Source organism: Anolis carolinensis, chromosome 5 (assembly GCF_035594765.1).
Source record: "Anolis carolinensis isolate JA03-04 chromosome 5, rAnoCar3.1.pri, whole genome shotgun sequence".
Classification (NCBI taxonomy): Eukaryota; Metazoa; Chordata; class Lepidosauria; order Squamata; family Dactyloidae; genus Anolis; species Anolis carolinensis.
The window spans coordinates 65,637,782-65,657,657 of NC_085845.1; the positions used below are offsets into that span (position 1 = coordinate 65,637,782).

General features: G+C 39.4%; 2 protein-coding genes and 1 long non-coding RNA gene across 29 annotated transcripts in view; 1 reads left to right on the plus strand and 2 right to left on the minus strand.

Moving 5' to 3' along the window:
• The window catches only part of LOC103280804 (uncharacterized), a 35,390-nt gene extending 29,905 nt beyond the window's left edge, over positions 1 to 5,485 (minus strand). For 2 of the 3 annotated variants that reach the window (XR_010006770.1, XR_010006772.1), the window contains exon 1: positions 5,344 to 5,463. This is a non-coding gene — a long non-coding RNA (uncharacterized LOC103280804). Of the gene's footprint in view, positions 1 to 5,343 lie in introns of all 3 variants that reach the window. The other variant, XR_010006771.1, reaches the window with a different exon arrangement.
• The window catches only part of tenm3 (teneurin transmembrane protein 3), a 1,793,546-nt gene that overhangs the window by 1,760,659 nt on the left and 13,011 nt on the right, over positions 1 to 19,876 (plus strand). For all 25 annotated transcript variants that reach the window (XM_062982692.1, XM_062982693.1, XM_062982691.1 and 22 more), the window contains 2 exons: positions 14,356 to 14,531; positions 15,087 to 15,322. In XM_062982692.1, coding sequence (XP_062838762.1) covers positions 14,356 to 14,531; positions 15,087 to 15,322 — 412 coding nt within the window. The remainder of the gene's footprint in view (positions 1 to 14,355; positions 14,532 to 15,086; positions 15,323 to 19,876) is intronic.
• Positions 11,255 to 19,876, minus strand: part of dctd (dCMP deaminase) — a 122,685-nt gene continuing 114,063 nt past the window's right edge. Inside the window, exon 7 of the mRNA XM_062982718.1 lies at positions 11,255 to 11,585. Coding sequence (XP_062838788.1) covers positions 11,549 to 11,585 — 37 coding nt within the window. The 3' untranslated portion in view covers positions 11,255 to 11,548. The remainder of the gene's footprint in view (positions 11,586 to 19,876) is intronic.

The window sequence follows — 19,876 nt, forward strand, 5'->3', positions numbered from 1 at the left end:
CAGATCTTAAGATTTATAGGATGTTGAAAATGGCAAAGGAATGTAGGATAAATGTGATAATGTTATCGGAAACTCATAAAAAGAGGGGGAGGGATAAATTGATTAAAGATAAAACATGGAATAGAATTTATGAATCTCGAGGGACAGGGAACTCACGAGGGGTAGCAATTCTAATCAATGAAAATGTTCCATTTCAGGAGCTTGATGTTCAAAGAGATAGGGAAGGAAGAACAGTTTTTGTGAAAGGCAAGATAAATCAGGTTAAAATAACATTAGCTGTGATATATGCACCGAACAGAAACACAAAACAGTATATATTGAATACTAAAAAGAAGCTGGATAATTATGCGGAAGGGACATTGATTTGGGCAGGCGATTTCAATTTGGACTTAACTAAAAAAAATAAAAAAGCAATAAATGTAAATAAGCTTAATATGGTGGATGCACACGCAAATCAAAGTATTAGGGATACTTTTTATTCAGCAAGACACAATAAATTTAGCTGTATAGATTATATCTTACTAAATAAAGCAAGCAAAGCCCAAATAAAGAAGGTAGAAAGGAAACCAATATTTTTGTCAGACCACAGTCCTCTGATTGCAACCTTGGGATTGAGTAATGAGATTAGTCAAAGAATTTGGAGATATAATTCGGTGGTAACAGAAAAAGATGAATATAAATTGAAGCTTCAGGAGGAGATAAAAGAATATTATAGAATAAATGATAATGGAGAGTTATCTAAAACTGTGGTGTGGGACTCATTTAAAAGTGTATTAAGAGGTCAATGTTTTAGTATTGAGTCCTACATAAGGAAAAGTTGGAGAGAGAAAAGAGAAAAATGTATAAAAGAAATTGAATCAATACAAGAACAATTGAGAATAACGAGGAGAAGAAATATAAATAGTATATTAAGGCAGAAAAAGAAAGAATTGGAATTAATGGATGAGGTGCAATGGAACAAAATGAGACAGAGTGTGAGGCAACGAATTAATGGATGGGGTACAAAATCAATGAAACAAATGGTGAGATATTTAAAGAGGAGAAAGGAAAAGTCATGTATAACAAAACTTAAAGATAAAAATGGATTGGTGAAAGATGGAAGAAAGGAACTCGAAGAAATAATGAGAGATTTTTACAGGGAGTTGTACCAAAAAGAACAGGTGAATAATGAAGAAATAAAAATTGGGAATAAAGTAAATGAGGAGGATAAAATTATGCTAAATGATGAAATAACACAGGAAGAAGTAATTCAGGTAATTAAAGGACTGAAACAATATAAGGCACCTGGTATAGATGGATATACAGCAGAATTTTATAAGACCTTTATGCATGAGTTGGTACCATATATGGCTGAAATGTTTAATGAGGTATATATGAGAGGTATTGTCCCGGAAACATGGAAACTTTCTGAAATTATTCCAGTTCTGAAGCCAGATAGACAACCGGAGCTCCCAGAATCATATCGTCCGATCAGTTTAGTAAACCAAGATTATAAGATATTCATGAAAATCATAGCAAATAGATTGGAAATTATTCTACCAAAGATTATAGGAGAAGACCAATATGGATTTGTTAAAGGGCGGAGTATCAGTGAACCAATAAGAAATGTTGTTAATGTGATTTGTCATGCGACAAAAACAAAAAGAAAATTGTCAATTCTAAAGTTAGATGTGTATAAAGCTTTCGACAAAGTAAACCATGAATATCTGTATAGATTATGTAAAGAACTAAATTTGGGGAATAATTTCTGTGAAATGATTAAAAATGTATATAGGGAGAATACGGCTTGTATTAGAGTGAATGGACAAAGAACGGAAAACATTCAAATTGAGAACGGGACCAAACAAGGTTGTCCATTATCCCCAATGTTATTTGCTCTGGTAATAGAACCCCTAGCATATAAAATAAGGATGGATGAAACATGGGAAGGGTATAAGATTGGGAGGAAGGAGGAGTTGAGATTGAACCTGTATGCGGACGATGCAATAATTTTAACACAGAGACCAAGGGAAATGATTAAATCAATGAAAATAATATTGAGGGAGTTTAAAAAAGTATCAGGGCTATCAGTAAATATGGAGAAATCAGAGATATTATTTATTAATACGCCACCGAAGGAACAATTAGAGATAAGGAAGGAATCAGGTTTAAAATTGGGTATTAAAAAGATGAAGTATTTGGGAATTTGGATATTTAAGACACTTGATAAAATAATAGATGGAAATTATAGAATGGCATGGAAGAGAATGTTAAAACAAATGAGTAGGTGGAAGAATAAAAATTTGAGACAGATGTCTAGGATAAGGGCATTGAAAATATTGATAATTCCAAAAATGATGTATTTATTTCAGGCTCTCCCAGGAATTCCTCCCATGGCAAAATTAAAGGAATGGGATAGGAAACTAAATTATTGGGTTGAAGGAGGGAAAAGACCAAGAGTAAGGAAAAAATTGATAATTGCAAAAGAAATGAAAGGGGGATGGGGCTGTCCATGCCTAGAGCTATATAGTGATGCCTTCCAAATTGAAAGAGCAATAGAATTACAAGTGACAAATAAAAAATGGGTGAGATTTGAAAAGGAAATGAATGGAGTTAATTGTGAAGAAATAATCTTTAGAAAATGGGATAAGAGAAATATAGATAAATTAATAGGACCAATGAAAGGAACAATGCAAGTGTGGAAGAAATGGCAAGGGAGAATAAGTAGCTTAAAATCTAAAATGTCAACAGTATGGATAATCAATAAGGATAAGGAATCAAATATGAATAGAAATATTCAAACATTGAAGGAAAAAGGAATAGAGAGACTAGAACAACTATATGACAGAGAGGGAACGGTAAGAGAAAATAAAATTAAACAATGGCTTGGAGAAGAAAATTGGTTACAGATAAGAGCAATCTGTGCATATTGCAAAATAAAAGAAAATATTAATATGGTTAAGAGAGAAGATAACGCCTTTGAAAAGATAATAAGAGAAAAGGGGGAAGGAAAGAAGGCACAGGCCAGCAAAATATATACAATGCTCATAGAGGCTGATGGATGTATAATACGGGATCTGAAAAGTATGTGGGAAACGGAGCTGCAAATCACAGAACAAGAGATGAGAAATGTGGTAGAGACAATAGGGATGAAAAGGAATACCAGAGTACGAGAAATGAGGAGGAAAATATTGCACAAATGGTATCGTACACCCTGCCAATTAGCATACTACTATAAAAAGGGGAGTAGTCACTGCTGGCATGGATGTCATCAGAAAGGGCGGTTTATGCACATGATGTGGGAATGTGAACATGTACAATATTTTTGGCAGACTATACAAAATGAGTCAAATCAAATACTAGGAAATGAGTGGGTCATAACAAAGGAAATAGCGGTATTAGGGAAAAGAGAGGAAATGGGAAATAAAAGGGAAATAAAAGAAGCAATAATTGAATGTGCACAAGCAGTAATAGTATTAGGGTGGAAAGATAAATCAAAATGGACAGTAAATAAATGGTACCAATATATGGTGGAGCAAATGGAATTTGAAATTATGAATGTGAAACTAAATGTTGTAAAAACTAATGAAAATAGAACAAGAGAAATGGAAGAAAGATGGACAATGGTAAAGAACTATATCATGAATCAATCTGGAGATCAAGCCATAAGAAATAAGATACAAATGTTATATAGTATATAGGTTGGAAATGGATTAAGATAAAGATATAAAAATTGTCTCATAAAGAAATGAATATGTAAAAAGAAAACAATCCTCGTGTTGGTGGTGGGAATTGTAAATGTTTTGTATGTCTACGGTATGTATTTTTTGTGTTTTAAAAAATAAAAATTTATTTAAAAAAAAAAAAAAAAAAAGAGTTCTCTCATGTCCCCACATGGGAAGCTGGGGCTGACAGATGGGAACTCACCCTGTCTCGCAGATTCGAACTACAGACCTTTAGGTCAGCAGTTCAGCCAGCATAAGGGTTTAATCCATTGTGCCACCGCGGCTCCTAGGTATTAATTAATAATGTTATAAGCTACCGAATAGCTGATTAATATCAAAATAATCAGTTTGGGTATGGGGAGCTCAACTTCCATGTTTTTTTTTTGTTTTTTTTTTGTTTTTGCTTTGTTTCTAATCAACAATGATTTTTCAAAAACATTTTTTTAGGCATACTAACTCTAGGGAAATACTTTAACCAGTGTTTTCTTTTCCCCCATTAAACATGCTAATTGATATATATATATGCAAATTTCTATTTAATGGTTCTTAACAAGTGTGATGAAAAACTTTAATTGCCACATAATGATGGATTTTCAGTACTTGTCAACATAAAGCAAAAAAACAAGGAGTATTGTGCAAAAGTGAGGTATAATTTCCCGTTTTATTTTGTTCCTTTCTATACAACACAGAACTTGCCTAGAAAGATTTGACACATTATTTATCTAGACAGTAGAACTGTGAAGCTTCTTCAGCACTGTGTTCCCCAACTACATAAATAGCATTGTTCATTCTGCTGTCAGATTTATATGCTGTTACTGTAGGAAAATATCCATTCCTCGTTTACCAGATTTGCTGTTTCAAACACTGCTGTCATTCATGGAGAGTATATAAATGTATAGAAACTCAGTTTATTTGATAACATCCTAGTTAGTGTTGTCTTGGCTTTTTAATTGACATTTCTGTATCACTGATAGGGAATGAACATTCCCCCTATAAAAGGTTTTGCAGAGAGAAGTAGACATGTGCTGCAAAGAGGCATGTAATTCCAGCCAGTTCTAAACATACATGGAAGAACATAGACCTAGAGTTATGGGACGTGCTTGACTTGTGTAGAGTGGAACCTATTAAACTTGCCACTAAATGTAAACATTTCTGTGACTGAGATGCAAATGAATCCAAACTAATCAGAAATGGAACAGCATATTTGGTTAAATAGTACAGAACCTCAATCCAGAAAAATTATAAAAGTTACAGGGCCAAGAAAACACAAGTGTCTGAAGCAGAATGATAGTTGTTGAGATCTAAGACTGTCACACAATCCATTTCACAAACGTAGAAAGTAAGTGCTGGCTATAAAGCTCTATATGACTTAGATCAAGGCTGTTTCACAGATCATTTCTCCCTGTAAGAACCTTGCTAGCCTCTGAGATCCTCAGGAGAGGCCCTTCCCTCAATCTCATCACTATTGCAAGCATGGTTTGTGAGCAAGCAAACAAGGGCCTTCGCAGTGGCTGCCTATGGATTCTGGAACTCCCTCGTTATTCTTTTAACAGCAGGCCAAACTAAAATGAGCTAAAAATTGCTGAATTATTTTAAGAGATTTATTTTATTTATTTTATAGTTGTACTAATATATATACCTGGCATTGCAAAGATGTCGTTGGGAATGCTACCCGCCTACTTTCTCCCGTCTTCCACTCAGAGGACTTACCTCACAATGTCTCCATGGCAATGGTGGGCAGGATCTCTATGTGGCTCTTACCTCCCTTCCCCTTGTACATGTCACTTTTCTTTCCCAGTGTCATCACAGAGGGACACTTTATCTAGCAATAGTCTTTGTGGTACAGACAGACAAATATACATATTTTACTTGGACTTTATATGGAGAGATTTACATTGAATTGTGTGCCCACTGTTGCATCTTTTCCCTTAAGAAAATCTATTAAGGAAAGGAAGAGTTGGATAGTACTGCTTGCTGTCTTTGTGGAAGAATGTGTGTAACGAACACACAGTTGAAAAAGGTATCTCTTGGGAAGGGAGACGTTCTGTTCAGAATGTCTTTCCTTCCTCCTTCCTTTGAGTGCTGTAATTTGCATGCCCGAAACCTCTTGCATAAAACTGAACTGCATTTTGTGTGCCTGGAACCTGTTGCACATCAGCTAGTACTCCTGCGCAGACATCTGTCACTGCCCATTTTGCTTTTGGCCCTATTTGCTCTATCCCACACTTCATTCCTTCATCCCACCTCATACTATAAAAGGTTTTTCCACCTGTGTATCCTACATATTTTTGATTTCATATACTGCAACCTACGAGCTCTCTGACTTAATTGTTTTCTGAGACAAGATGTTTTCAGTTAGCCTACTTCAATTAGGTGTTTAATTAATAGATTACGTTGACATCAACAGCACTTATTTCCAGTATGTCACTTGGGTTCTGATGGTAAATCTGTAAAGTTGCAGCCATCTAGCTCTGTGCTACTGCTTTGTGTAATCCTGCTGTGGTGGTGTAATGTTGCCATATTCTAATACCTAAAAGTCATGTAGTGTTTATATGTTTCTAAGTGAAATTGACTAGGCAGGGGAAAACACAACATTTTGTATTTGAGTTCCGAAATTGCCTAGATTTCATTTGAATTGATCCAGTTGTGAAATTGACTATAGCATAGATTGAGTATTCCAAGATGAAATAATGGGACTTAACAGTCTGATCCTTAAGTGTTTGCTTAGAAATAAAACTTGGCTATAGGCATTTCTTACAATAGAGGCTTTGTTGAGTAGTGCAGTAGAAGACAGTGAAAAGCAGGTCAGCATCCTATCTGGGTTATGAACTCTCTAGAGTGGAGAGCCGGCCTCCTCAAGGAAATCAATGGAACTTCACAGTCTTTCTGTAACCATATTTATTCAGATGCAAAAAACTATTACCCTGTATGCTTAATTTTTAATGCCTATAGACATAAACATGTTCACATTCAAAAACCACATTATTAAAACAGAAACATACATGGAAGAACAAAGGCCTAGAGTTATGGGAGAGGATTGACCTCCCAACTTCATGATGTCAGGAGACCTATGTGTGAGACAACCACTGAGGGTTGAGAGAAAAGCAATAATACTGTATTTACTCGACTGTAATATGCACCTTTTTGGCTAAATTATGTTGCCAAAATCAGCATGTGCATTACATTCGTGTAATACAGTAAAGCAAAATGGGAAACCGCTTCAGGAGCACTCAGCCGGCAGGATTTAGGAGGCAATGAGGAAGCCGAGGAGAGAGAGGCTAGGAGAAGGCTTGGGAGGGGGGAAGGAAGTTGAGGGGTGCACACACATGAGTGAGAAGCCAGGAGATCATTTGGGAGATGGAAGTTGTGCACAAGCAAGAGAAGTTGGAGGAAGTTGGGGGGGGGGGGAGCGTGAGCAAGCAAGAAGCTGGGAGATGGCTTGGGAGATGGGGAGGAAGCTACTAGTAAGTGGGCAAGAGAGAAGTTGCAGCAGGTGCCAAGCCGTTTTACATGTGCACAAAATTTATTTTACAGTTTCTTTCGTGCTTTCCATTTGTTCGGAAGCATGAAACAGGAAGTCCCCTCCCCACATAAAACTCAGCTCGACATCAAAGCCAGCTTTCATGGAGCCGAAATTCCATGTGTGCCTACTTCTCTTTTTCCTCTACCTTGTGCCTACGATGCCCCGCATTCACTTACAGGAGTCGCAGCTGGGCAGCCCCACATTCAGACCTCAACATCAGTGTGGAAGGAACCACCTCCCCTCCCCCCTTTCCAGACATGTGTGTGTGGGTGTGTGACTGTGCCGGCACTCGGCTGCAGGCAGGCACTGACAGGTGCGCACACGCTTTCCAGGCCTGCCTGCACCCCACCACACACACACACTCTTTCTAGGGAGAGTGTGTGTGTGACATGGGGCGTGCAGGCAGGCCTGGAAAGCTTGTGTGCGCCTCTCAGTGCCTGCCTGTAGCTGAGCACCTGCACAGTCACACACCACACATACACACACCCATCACCCACCACACTCTCCAAGTGGAAAGGAGGGGGGGCAATGGTCCCTTCCTGCTTGCTTGCTGAGTTCTTGATGTGGGCTTGCCCTGCCATGACTCCCATGAGTGAATGCAGGGTATTGCGGGCGAAGAGGAGAAAGAAAAGAAACGCAGTGCCTCCCAGGCAGCCGAGCACCTCAGGAAGAGGAGCCAGTGGGTGGGAACCCCTTCCTCATAATGGGCTGATTATCGGGCCCTGAAACAAAACAACCGAAAACAACCCTCTCAATTTCGGGAGGCTTACCAAAAACAGATCAGGCCCCACAACGAAAACTGAAAACAAAACAGGACAAGCTTTTACCAAATGCGTGCCATTAGTAGTCACTTACAAGACTGTCTGCCTTTGGGCTGCCTCCACTTCAGAGAGAGAAGGCACGAGGCAGAAATTAATGGGCAACTTTACTCCCCAATAAATGTACCACAACACTGAGCTTTCAGACAGGCGTGCTATTAATCACCAGCAGATGATCCTATATGATTTGTTTTGGTCGGTGTCTTGTTGGCCAGGGAAGGAGAAATTACAAGTGGATGTCATTTACCACCAGAACATTTGTAGCACCAAGCAAGCATTAAGATCCACCTGTAAGAATCTATATAAACTCAATCTTTTTGGAAGAGCTATAGAATCCTGGGTTTGTAGTTTGGCACGGCAGCAACATCCTTTGCCTGAGAAGACTCAAGACCTTTTAAAACTATACAGCCCCCAGGATTCCATAGCACTGAGCCAGGGCAGAGAAAGTGGTACAGTAGAACCCCGGTACTCCGAGTTAAACCGGCGGACCGCAACTCGGTCAACCGGATAACTCAGATTACCAGGCGGGACGAAGGCTGGACTGGGAGGTGCTGCAAACGCCTCCTGGTTCAGTCCTCATCCCCATGGAGAGGCCTCTCCATGGGGACGAGGACTGAACCGGGAGGCGCTGTTTGCAACGCCTCCCAGTCCAGCCTTTGTCCCCACGGAGAGGCCTCTCCGTGGGGACGAGGACTGAACCGGGAGGCGCTGTTTGCAACGCCTCCCAGTCCAGCCGTCGTCCCCACGGAGAGGCCTCTCCGTGGGGACGAGGACTGAACCGGGAGGCGCTGTTTGCAACGCCTCCCAGTCCAGCCGTCGTCCCCATGGAGAGGCCTCTCCGTGGGGACGAGGACTGAACCGGGAGGCGCTGTTTGCAACGCCTCCCAGTCCAGCCGTCGTCCCCACGGAGAGGCCTCCCCGCGGTTGGGAACACCCCCGCAACAAAGGGGCTCTCCCTCCCTTTGGCGGAGGCCTGGAGCCAGGGAAGTGACTCCCGCTTCCCTGGCTCCAAGCCTTCGCCAAAGGAAGAAAGCCCCTTCGTTCGGCGGGTGGGTGAACGGGGAGGGCCGCAAAAGCCCTCCCCATTCACCCACCCACCCCCCTGCCCGTGCCTCAGCTCCTTCGTCCCGCTGGGGCGGCAACACCGGTGCCCGGCGAGGCGAAGGAGTCGGATGTGCGTGTTGCTAGGTAGATAACAAGCTACCTAGCAACACGCACAGGGCGCTCACCCCTTGGGAGGTGCCTCCTGCGTGTTGCTAGGTAGCTTACTATCTACCTAGCAACACGCAGGGGCCACCTCCCAAGGGGCGAGCGCCCGGTGCATGTTGCTAGGTAGCTTGCTATCTACCTAGCAACACGCACGCCAGCGAACAGGTGAACGGGGAGGGCCTTTACGGCCCTCCCCGTTCACCTGCTCGGATTGCACGGAGGCTCGAACAAGCAGGGCTCGAACGAGCGGGGTTTTACTGTATCAAGCTGCATTCATTCTACAGCACAGATAGATTCACCCAAAGAAGCTGAGGAGGGGCAAATAGAAGAGGCTCCTTGAGGGAAGGGTTACCTATTTCTCTAGCTTTACTTTCCATTCCTGGAAGCTTCAGTGTTATAACACTTTTTGTTTTTCAAGAAGAAATCCTAAACACACAGCAACTGTAATGCACACTTTTTGGGAACAAATTACAAACAGTGCACTTTTTGCCACTGCACATTATATTAGCCAGCAAATACTTCTGTTGGTTACAAGGTTTTGAAAGTTGAGGTGCACATCACATTCGATGTCGCACTAAATTTGAGTATTTTTTTTATTTCGAGTCAAAAACATTGCATAAATAAGCATAAAACTGATAAAAATAGAGCAGTAAATATAATGTGCTTTGTATGGACTAAAACGAGAAGCAGACAGCAACAAAAAGGAGGAGAGGAGGGGAGAAAAAAAAGACCCTAGAGCTCTGTATAGGTTGTCAGTTGTAATTCTATTTCCAGCTTAGAGCAGAAGAGCATAAGGCCATCTCCATCTGGTGACACTCAGGGATGCAATTAGGGTTATCGGATTGGCCAAGCAAAACATAGCAAGTACTGGCTCCAGGGAGAAAAGAGTAAGACAGAGTTTTATCAATAACATTGCTTTGCTGAACTGTTATGGGTTTTAAAATTTGACTGTTTGGAGTTCTTAATAATTGTTTACACATTAGCCCCAAAATCATTGTTCTTTAAGTTATGAAGAGAATAAAGGAATAAATCCAGAGTTTGGGGGAAGGTCTTGTTGACCAGTGCTTCTTAAAGTGGTGGTTTGTGAACTGGTGCCGGGATGTGAGCTATTCCTCCATGACAAGTTAGGAAGGAAAATAAAGAAGGAAGGAAGGTGGTGCTGGTCCTAACATCAAACAGTTTGAGAAGCATTTGTGTAACCATTTAGTCCTCTGTTCAGTGCAGGAGATCTAAGGACTGGAGCTGTGTTTCTCAAACTTGGCTCCTCGAGATGTTTTGGACTTCAGCTCTCACAATTCCTAACAGTTGACAAGCTGGCTGGGATTTCTGGGAGCTGAAGTCCAAAGCACCTTGAGGAGCAAAGTTTGAGAAACACCTGGCTGGAGAATTCCTGAGAAATAACATCTAGCCCTTGCTAGAGGATGTACAGCAAGCGAGATCCCTGCACCCATTTAGCTAATTGACAAACTGTTCATCCCATGAAGAATTTTCTCCTAATGTACAGCTGAAAGCTATCTGTAACTTAAGATATTAAATCTCATCAAGTGTCTTGTCTAAGACAGAAAAAAAAAACGGTTCAGGCAAAGGGCATACCTACTGTAGGCAAGCAAATACCAAGGCGTATAGGTGGTATTGAGTTGTACTGTGCAGGCCATGATACTATGAGTCTGCTCAGAAGCCTGTGGCAGTTTTGTGTGAAATTTGTGAAGTTGCCCTAGACCTCTGTGCAAGTGTGAATTGCAAAGTGTCTTCACAGTGTGAACTGTGCCCTCCCTCCTCAGTCATCCATGGTAATTGTAGCCAGGAAACAAAAAGACCTTGTCTTCCAGCACTTGGCAATTCTTTTGTGGTTACTGTCCAAAAATAGCAGTATGCATGCAAAGCATCTGCCCTCGCTTGATTTGACTGTGACAATTAAGAGCTAGTTTTTGTTTCTCTGTCTTAAGGAAGGCCAGATAATAAGATGCAATAAATAAAATCAGACATTTACAGTCGTCAAATTAGGCTTGAATATACTTCTTTGATTCCAGGGGTTTCATTTATTACTATTACAGGCACAGTTGTAAAAGATTGGGTACAAACCAGGATAAATAACAAGCTGGATGTGAAAGTCATTGAAGAGGTTGGGTATCAGGAGAGAGAATTCCAGTTGTTAAAGGAGCAGAAGGTCAACTACCTGAGATTGTGATTATTACTATAGAGAAGCTGTCCTTGTACAGAAATGTTGCAGGTGGCAGGCAGGACAGGGGTTTTTTTTTTTTACAAGAACAAAAAAAATCCCATTTTACTTCTTCCTATCTGTGTTCAGACTTTGCTTCAGGCAGATGGAATCTGTAATAGAAAAATTAAAGTTGAGGTGTAAAAATGAGTACAGGTAGAATGAACAGCAACCGCAATATGTTCTGAGTCTTGTCTGATACATGTCAAGAATTAGAATTAAATTTTTAAAAATGAAATGAAAATCTTGTTATGAAATGCTACATATAGGTTTTATATCGGCTTGACATTTTTACAAATCATCATTTTTGGAAACGATACATGAATGTACATGTTTCATTGTGGCTTCGCTATGAAAAGGGATAAAGGATGAAACCAATGACCACAATATAATTTCAGATCAGCTGTTAATGACAATGGTCAATACTAGCACTGGTTTGACTTAGTGGGATTTTGAAAAGGTGTGATTTGATGCTTTAAATATTAAATCATGTTCTTGTGCCCTAAGATAACTCCTTATTACTGGGTTACTTAAGAAAACCAAAGCAAAAATTCTAATTGTTTTAATAGGGTTTAATAGGCAGAGCTCTTCCATTTCAGAGCAATTTCATGACAGTTTATTCTGCAGTATTTTAAGTATCAAGGAAACTACATCATCAGCTTTCATTATATCATTGTGATTTTAAACCTGTATGCAAAAATACTTAATACAAAATTATCCAAAAAAAATCATTGTGTTTTTGCAATGACGCTCTGCAATGGCATGGAAAGTGGGTCTAAGAGATCAACTCAACATGATTTATCTGGTAGTTTCCTGAACCACTAGTTGTGTAATCCAAAACTAAGCTATGGTAGTAAACTAGTCCTGAAATACATGGTTATAAAAATTGTACTGGATTGTGTGTGGTAAATCCAGTCTAATGATCTGAGCTGAACTTTGGAATAGCAACTAACCGTGGCCCCTCCTACACTGCCATATAAAATCCAGATCATCTGCTTTGAACTGGATTATATGGCAATGTAGACTCATATAATCCAGTTCAGAGCAGATAATGTGGATTATGTTCTTAGATAATCAGGATTATATGGCAGTTTAGAAAGGACCTGTGTGCAAGTTGCATGTGTTAAAGGAAATAATAGACTCAGTAGCTGCTTTAAAAGCCCATGTCAGCTGCAAATGAATGGAGACAGGCCCTTGCTTGACTCTCCTATTAACCTGTTGAGGTGATTATTATTAACCAAATGTAAATGCCGGTAAGTTAGAGAAAGGAGACACGATGCTGGTGTGTCCATTTCCCACAAATGCTGCATGAGAATACAGATACCTTCAGTCAATCCACTTTGTATAAACCTGGATAGCTGCTTATGATAACGGTCCATTTGAAGAGCTCTGATGACTGGAGTGCACCTTTTTCCACACAAAAACTTACCATGACTTGAATCCAGTTGTTTTAAGCTGCCTTCCTTCCCAGCTCTGAAAGGGGGAGAATCTCTATCTTGAATATGGATTCGTACCGGCAACCTTCAGGTCAGCAGTTCAGCTGGCACAAGGGTTTAACCCATTGCGCCACCGCGGAATAATTTTGTAAAATTATGCATAGGTAGATTTTTACAATTCTAAACAACAGTTGTAAATGAAGAAGTGTTATGGGCAGTGCAACATTGTATAACCTCCTTTGATGTTTTGAGCAATTCACGGTACAGTACAGTCTCATTTATCCAACCTTCGCTTATCCAACATTCTGGATTACCAATGCAGTCTGCCTCCTGCCTAGATCCACAGCTGTTTCTCTAGACAGCAAGGACTTAACTTTTTACGGATTTAAATTACGATAATGTTGTTACTGCAAGTTCATTTTATGCAATTCCATCTTTATTTGTAATCAATTTGGTAGTAACCAATGCTTTTGTAGTCAGTGTTTTCAATACATTGCAATGTTTTGGTGCTAAATTCATAAATACAGTAATTACTACATAACGTTATAGTGTATTCAGCTGCTTTTTCTGTCGATTTGTTATAAAATATTTTTGATGCTTAATTTGTAAAATCATAATGTAATTTCACATTTAATAGGCTTTTCCTTAATCCCTCCTTATCATCCAATATTTTTGCTTATTCAACTTTCTGCCAGCCCATTTATTTTGGATAAGTGAGACTCTACTGTACTTATGTAACTGAAATATCAGCATCTATACCCAAGAAAGGAAATATTGTGTAAACATGGTGAAGACCATAGTGATACGACTGAAACTAGAAAAGGAATGCTCCAAGGAACAGTGTTTTGTTACTCATTTTACATTAACAATTTCACTTTGCTTCGTCTGACTTTCTTTTCCCAATGTAAGTGTCAGGGAGCAGGTAACAGCAGAGAAACAGTGCTTCTGGTAAAGCTTATCCTTGTAATACTGAGAACGCAATGCAGCCAGAAACATAAGTGGAGGAGGTCCGCTTTCTTTATAAAAAGATAAGGCACATGCTTTAAAAAAATCTCAAGAGCCCCTGAGATAACATTCATATAAGAGTGAACTAAATCTAGCCTGATTATGGGAAGCGAGTTCAGAATGTGAAGCAATTTATCCCTACCAAACATGTTCCCTTTGAAACGGCAAATTAGATGTGCAGCAGGATTTGGTCACACTTCAAAGAATAATATGCAGAACTGGAGATCCATCTGTTTTCTCTTCCACTGAGGCTCCTGTGTGTTAAATAGGCTTTCGATGACTTCAAAGCTTGTTTGAAGTCCTCATTGTGCATAACTCAAGCACAGAAACCAAGGATTCCTTAACAATATTAGCATCTGATATTTTTTGTTAGTTTTAATCAGAGAGGAAAAACAATTTGTTCTTCCTTCTTATTGTTCTGTTTTCTTTTTACCTGTTCTAGCTACGACAGTGAGGGGCGGCTAACTAATGTCACATTTCCAACGGGAGTGGTCACCAATCTACATGGGGAGATGGAAAGGGCAATTACAGTCGACATTGAATCATCTAGCAGAGAGGAAGATGTCAGCATCACTTCAAACTTATCGTCAATTGATTCTTTCTACACAATGGTCCAAGGTACAGTAACTAGATTGAATAAAAGATCATTTTTTTCTGTGGGGAATAAAATTATTAGAACCCGATTATAACCCATATATGATAGCGTCCAATCTCTTTTATATTAAATGGAATATCAGCATGGAAAAATATTATAACTCATTATTACACATGGTTAGGAAAGTGGGTTAGCTATATTTTGGGTGTATAATTAACCTTACTTATGTAACTGGCCCAAATATTTTCACTGGTATCTACAACCAACTGCAAATGAAGCATTACATTTATTCAATCAGCTTGATCAAAAGCCTTTGTATCAAGCTTCTATCCATGCAAGAATTACCTCTAATGCAGTGAATGTAGAAGCACACACAAAAGTTCCGATAATAACTGTTCTTACTTCAAGCAAATATGCCTGCCAGATAGCAATGCTGAAAGGCCACGTGAAAGCTGAAAAATTCAGAATGCCTAACAGAGTGCAAAAAGCAACAGAAAACTGATTTGATTTCCATTACAGTTCCATCTTTGTAAGAAGCCAGAGCTCTCAATGTATACGGCCTTTTTGTTCCATTTCAGATCAGTTAAGAAATAACTACCAAATTGGATATGATGGATCCCTCAGAATTATCTATGCCAGTGGCCTTGACACACACTACCAGACAGAACCACATGTTTTAGCTGGCACGGCCAATCCAACTGTAGCCAAAAGAAACATGACTCTTCCTGGAGAAAATGGGCAGAATTTAGTGGAATGGCGGTTCCGAAAAGAACAAGCCCAAGGCAAAGTCAATGTGTTTGGCCGGAAGCTCAGAGTGAGTAATGCTTTTAATTCATTCCTGTTTGAAGATGGTCTAGAGAAGAAGCAGCATGAACTTGCCTTGCTTAAATAATATTATTTTCCTTTGGCAAATGTTTTGAAATCAGTCAGAAGTGGAATGCCCCTTGGTACTTAAAATAGAAGGATGGATTTCAGAGGTAAGACAGCATCTTCATAGAGTACATTCTCAGATTTAACATTTGTGTGTTGATCTATGCATTTAAAAATGAGTGATGCCTGTAGTCTTTGGCCAATTTTAATGTTAATGACAATAATATAATGCATAGGAACTAATTTCCTTCCCAAGCACTCATGTTCTTTGTTGTTACTGTTATAGTGTAGCATTGTTTTATATGTGATTCATTTTGTCTTAGGATATAGTGTCTATTTCATTATGAAACAGTGGTATGGGATATAGCTGGTCTTTTCTAAAGCAGTCCATGCTTTTACTCTGTAACATATGGGTTTTTATTTATTTCGTGTCAAAAGCACTGCATAAATAAATAAGTTTTAAACTGATAAAATAAAAGGATTACAAGCTGCTAAATAGTTTTAGACCAAAAACAGGCAACAGCTACTGCATTGTCTGTAGCTATAAACAGTTCTTCCTCTGTGCATGAATCTGGACATTGTGGGCAACATACAGATGCTGAGTTGTTTGTTCTGCTCCACAGTCAAACAAGATGGAGGTTTCTTCTAGGTTGTGTCATTTTGCCAGGTTGTGTTTTGATCTGCCATCTCCCCTTCTGAATCTGTTCAGGGACTTTAAAGTTGCCCATTCTTGGTTTGCCCCTGGAGGAAGACCCTCGTGGGGGGCCATCCAGTTAGAATGGCCTGGTTTTGCTACCCACTGGGATATTCTTGCTGTTGCTGGAGGAACACATATGGGTGGGAAAGGGAGCTGAGAGCCCTGTAAGACAGTGGTTCTCAACCCGGGGTCCCCTGATATTTTTGGCCTACAGCTCCCAAACATCTCAGCCAGTTTACCAGCTGTTAGGATTTATGGGAGTTGAAGGCCAAAAGCATCTGGAGACCCCAGGTTGAGATTCACTGCTGTAAGAGTTTATAGAGTATAACTAAGAGGTGGAATTAATGCACTTATATTCTGCTTTCTGCTCAGGGTTATGGAATCCTGGGAGTTGTAGTTTGGTAAGGCACCAGCACTCTTTGGCAGAGAAGGTTAAAGCCCTAGTAAAACTACAGCTTCCATGATGCCATAGCATCGAGCCATGGCAGTTCGTCATGCGGTGTCAAACTGCATTAATTCTACAGTGTAGATGCACCCCATGACTAGTGTATCCACAGAAACATACACTTCTGGGCACACATACCCTGCAACCTTTGCAGAGGAGTGGAATAGTAGAGGAAAACTGATTGGTCTAACAAGGCAGTATTGTACGTGCCTGTTCAGATTAAGTCCCCTTTTCAGTAGGATTTATTCTCAGGTGAGTATAAGACTATAGTCTCAACAGCAGGACTCTATTGTGTTTTTCTTTCCTTTGAAACACTGGAAACAAATGATGCTTGGACCAAAGGATTCTGGAAACATACTGTGAATGAGGAGTCTCAGATGTAATTTCAATGTAATTACCTATTGACACATGAGCAACTAGCTCATGAAAATCCACTGTACTATATGTTCCCTGTTAAATATCCTGTGAGCATCTAGAAAACACTGAACTCTAATTATTCTGTACTGCCTGACACATTAACAAATAATAAAAAAAAATAATTTATGGATCATTCCTGTGGTAGGTTTCTTTGATTTTCTAGCAGTGTAAGTCTTCTGCCTTAAAGGCTGCAAATTCTTCTAATACATTAAAGATCTGTTTTAAAAAAACAACTACTTATTCTTTTCCAAATAAGAGATGTACTCCTGGAAGAAGATTAATCTTACACTGTTCTAGTAAAGGCAATTATATTAATGTCTGTCCCATCCAGTTCAGGCCAGTGGATTATAGTAGTCCAACATTGTGTTTCCCACAACAAGAAATGAGTTGCCTTTGCAAAGCCCACAAATAATGCCTGAACACAATAGCCTTTCTTCCTGTTGCTCCCCAGCAACTTGTATTCGAAAGGATTATTCCTCTGAATCTGAAGTAGTATATATTTGCCATGCATAACCGTCACAGATAGCCTCGTCCTTCTTACATTTTTCTCAATCCCTTTTAGAGCTGCCTAAACTAGTAGCACAAATTAACTACTGTAATTCATTTTACTCCACTTTAATGTGTACATTCCCACTGTCTTCTGGCTCACATTTAAAGTGTGACCTTTTTAGAATAATAATAGTTCAATAGTACTAATAATGGGCATTTTGGGATGTAGGAAGAATACAGAACATCTGACCCACTAGATGAGGTTGGACTCCCAACACATTTTGGGTTCAGCTGATACAGCAAGTGTTCAGAAATTCTGGGACTTCCACCTTAAACACATGGTTATTCATCCCAGATCTAGGAGCTTATCTGTATAACTGCAGTGCTGGTCAGATACTCATAGATCCATGATTCTAAATATATTTATTTAGAACTAAATACCATATAGACTCATTTTTTGTTGAGGGCAAGTTCGGAGATCTATATAATGAATTTTGAAATGATCCTTGGATATGTTGTGAATCATTCGGTGGGGAAAGCACCAGTGCTGACTCAGGAGTTTAGATGCTATCATTTCCCCGCCCAAGTATTTTAAAAGCCCAGAAGCAGCACCTCGGTGGAAAGAGTAAAGGAGCTTGGTTCTTCTTTTTGGTCTCCTGGGACAAAGCTTTTGCTTGTTGCCACGCTTCTTAGTTCCTTCTTGATAAGAGTTAAAGTGCAGTACTCACACTGACCCATGGATAAGTCAACCCAGGTTTTTAGGTTGATTGTTTGACTAAAAGTTTTGGGCTTATAAATGAGTATATAGGGTACTATTATTTTTAAATAGTCTTTAACAATTACGAATTTTTCTTAACCTTCAATTAAGACAAACCCCAAATTCCTGTAGGCATTTAGACTCCTGTCCATACATGTATAGGATTGTTCTGGTAACTCTATATTTATGGTTGATGAGAGAGTTCTGTTTTCCTCCCATAGAAAAGAATGATGAATTACTGGGCTATTCTTCTTCTTGTCCGCCCTTTTATTTACTTACTTATTCAATGTCACAGTTCTTTTTTTGAATTTTGTCACCTTCTAAAGACTTCAACTGTCTATGTCTGCATTTTGCCCAAGTGTACAATGCAGAACAGCAGTTATGGGGCAACAGTTTTTGTTTTCTCTCCTCTTCTCCCATTGTTAGATGAGACAAGTTTTGGATGCAACATTCGTGATCCTGTGTTTGGAGCATCATACCGATATCCAATGGGGCCATGTTATATTTATGAATAACTTGCAGTGTCTATCTCAAAATGGCAGCTTATTTGGCAGTAGCAAACCTCTCCCCTTTGTGGTTTTCTTAAGGGATTCAACTGGAACTAGTTGGCAAAATTGCTCTGCATTTTACAGTCAGCCCAAGATGTTATGTTCCTCTTGACGGTTTGCTTTACATGGCCTTGGCCACCATATAATTATGGGTTTTTATTTCTATGTCTGCCTGTGTTTAAAAAAGAAGGAAAATTCCCTAAAAAGAAAACTTTTTTGTGTAAAGCAAAAGGTTATATCTGGAGCTTTAAACCCCAAAGAAAGACATATATCTTCAGGCTCAGATACTACAAACCATTGCAATTTAACATCAAGCAACAGCTCTTATTTACAACTGAATGAAGTGTGATTAATTGACCTTCCAGAGTACAATGTGTATGTACGGGATGGTAAAATGTTGTTTAGCATAGATTTCACTAGCTCAGTGGTTCTCAACCTGGGGTCCCCAGATGGTTTTGGCCTACAACTCCCAGAAATCCCAACCAGTTTACCAGCTGTTAGGATTTCTAGGAGTTGAAGGCCAAAACATCTGGGGATCCCAGGTTGAGAACCACTGCACTAGCTGAATGTGAATTTCCTTTTTGAGAAAATGTCTGGATGAGAAGGTTAAAACCAACCATATATCATTGTCCACTTTAATGTGCTGTTTAGACCATATTTAGGAGACGATGGAATACTATATATCTGGCTTAGAAAGGATTTTAAACAAGACATATCAGATGAATTGGACTAGTAAAGATAGTGCAACTTGAGTTAAAACCACACTACAAATCTGCTGTGTGTAGATGTAGATGATGACCCTCTCAAAACCCAGGTTTTACTCAAGATTTTCCATACCTCTAATGATTGTTACATAGAAACTAAGATAGGTAGTTGAATTTAATTGAGTTAAATTCAATTAATATTCCTGCATTTTGAGTTAGCATAATGGACAGAGAAAACTGTGGTATGAATTTCCTTGCTGGAGGGTTTACCCGAAGCTTTTTATTTAAACCTGTGGAGGGGACTGCCTCTTTGGGAAATATTAGGTGAAAGTGACACGCTGATACCCATTTAGGAAAATCAGTCAGACAGTACCAATTAGCTTTGTTTTAATGGCAGGTTAACATCTCTGTTAAGAATGATTAGCTGTCTTGAAGGGAAGG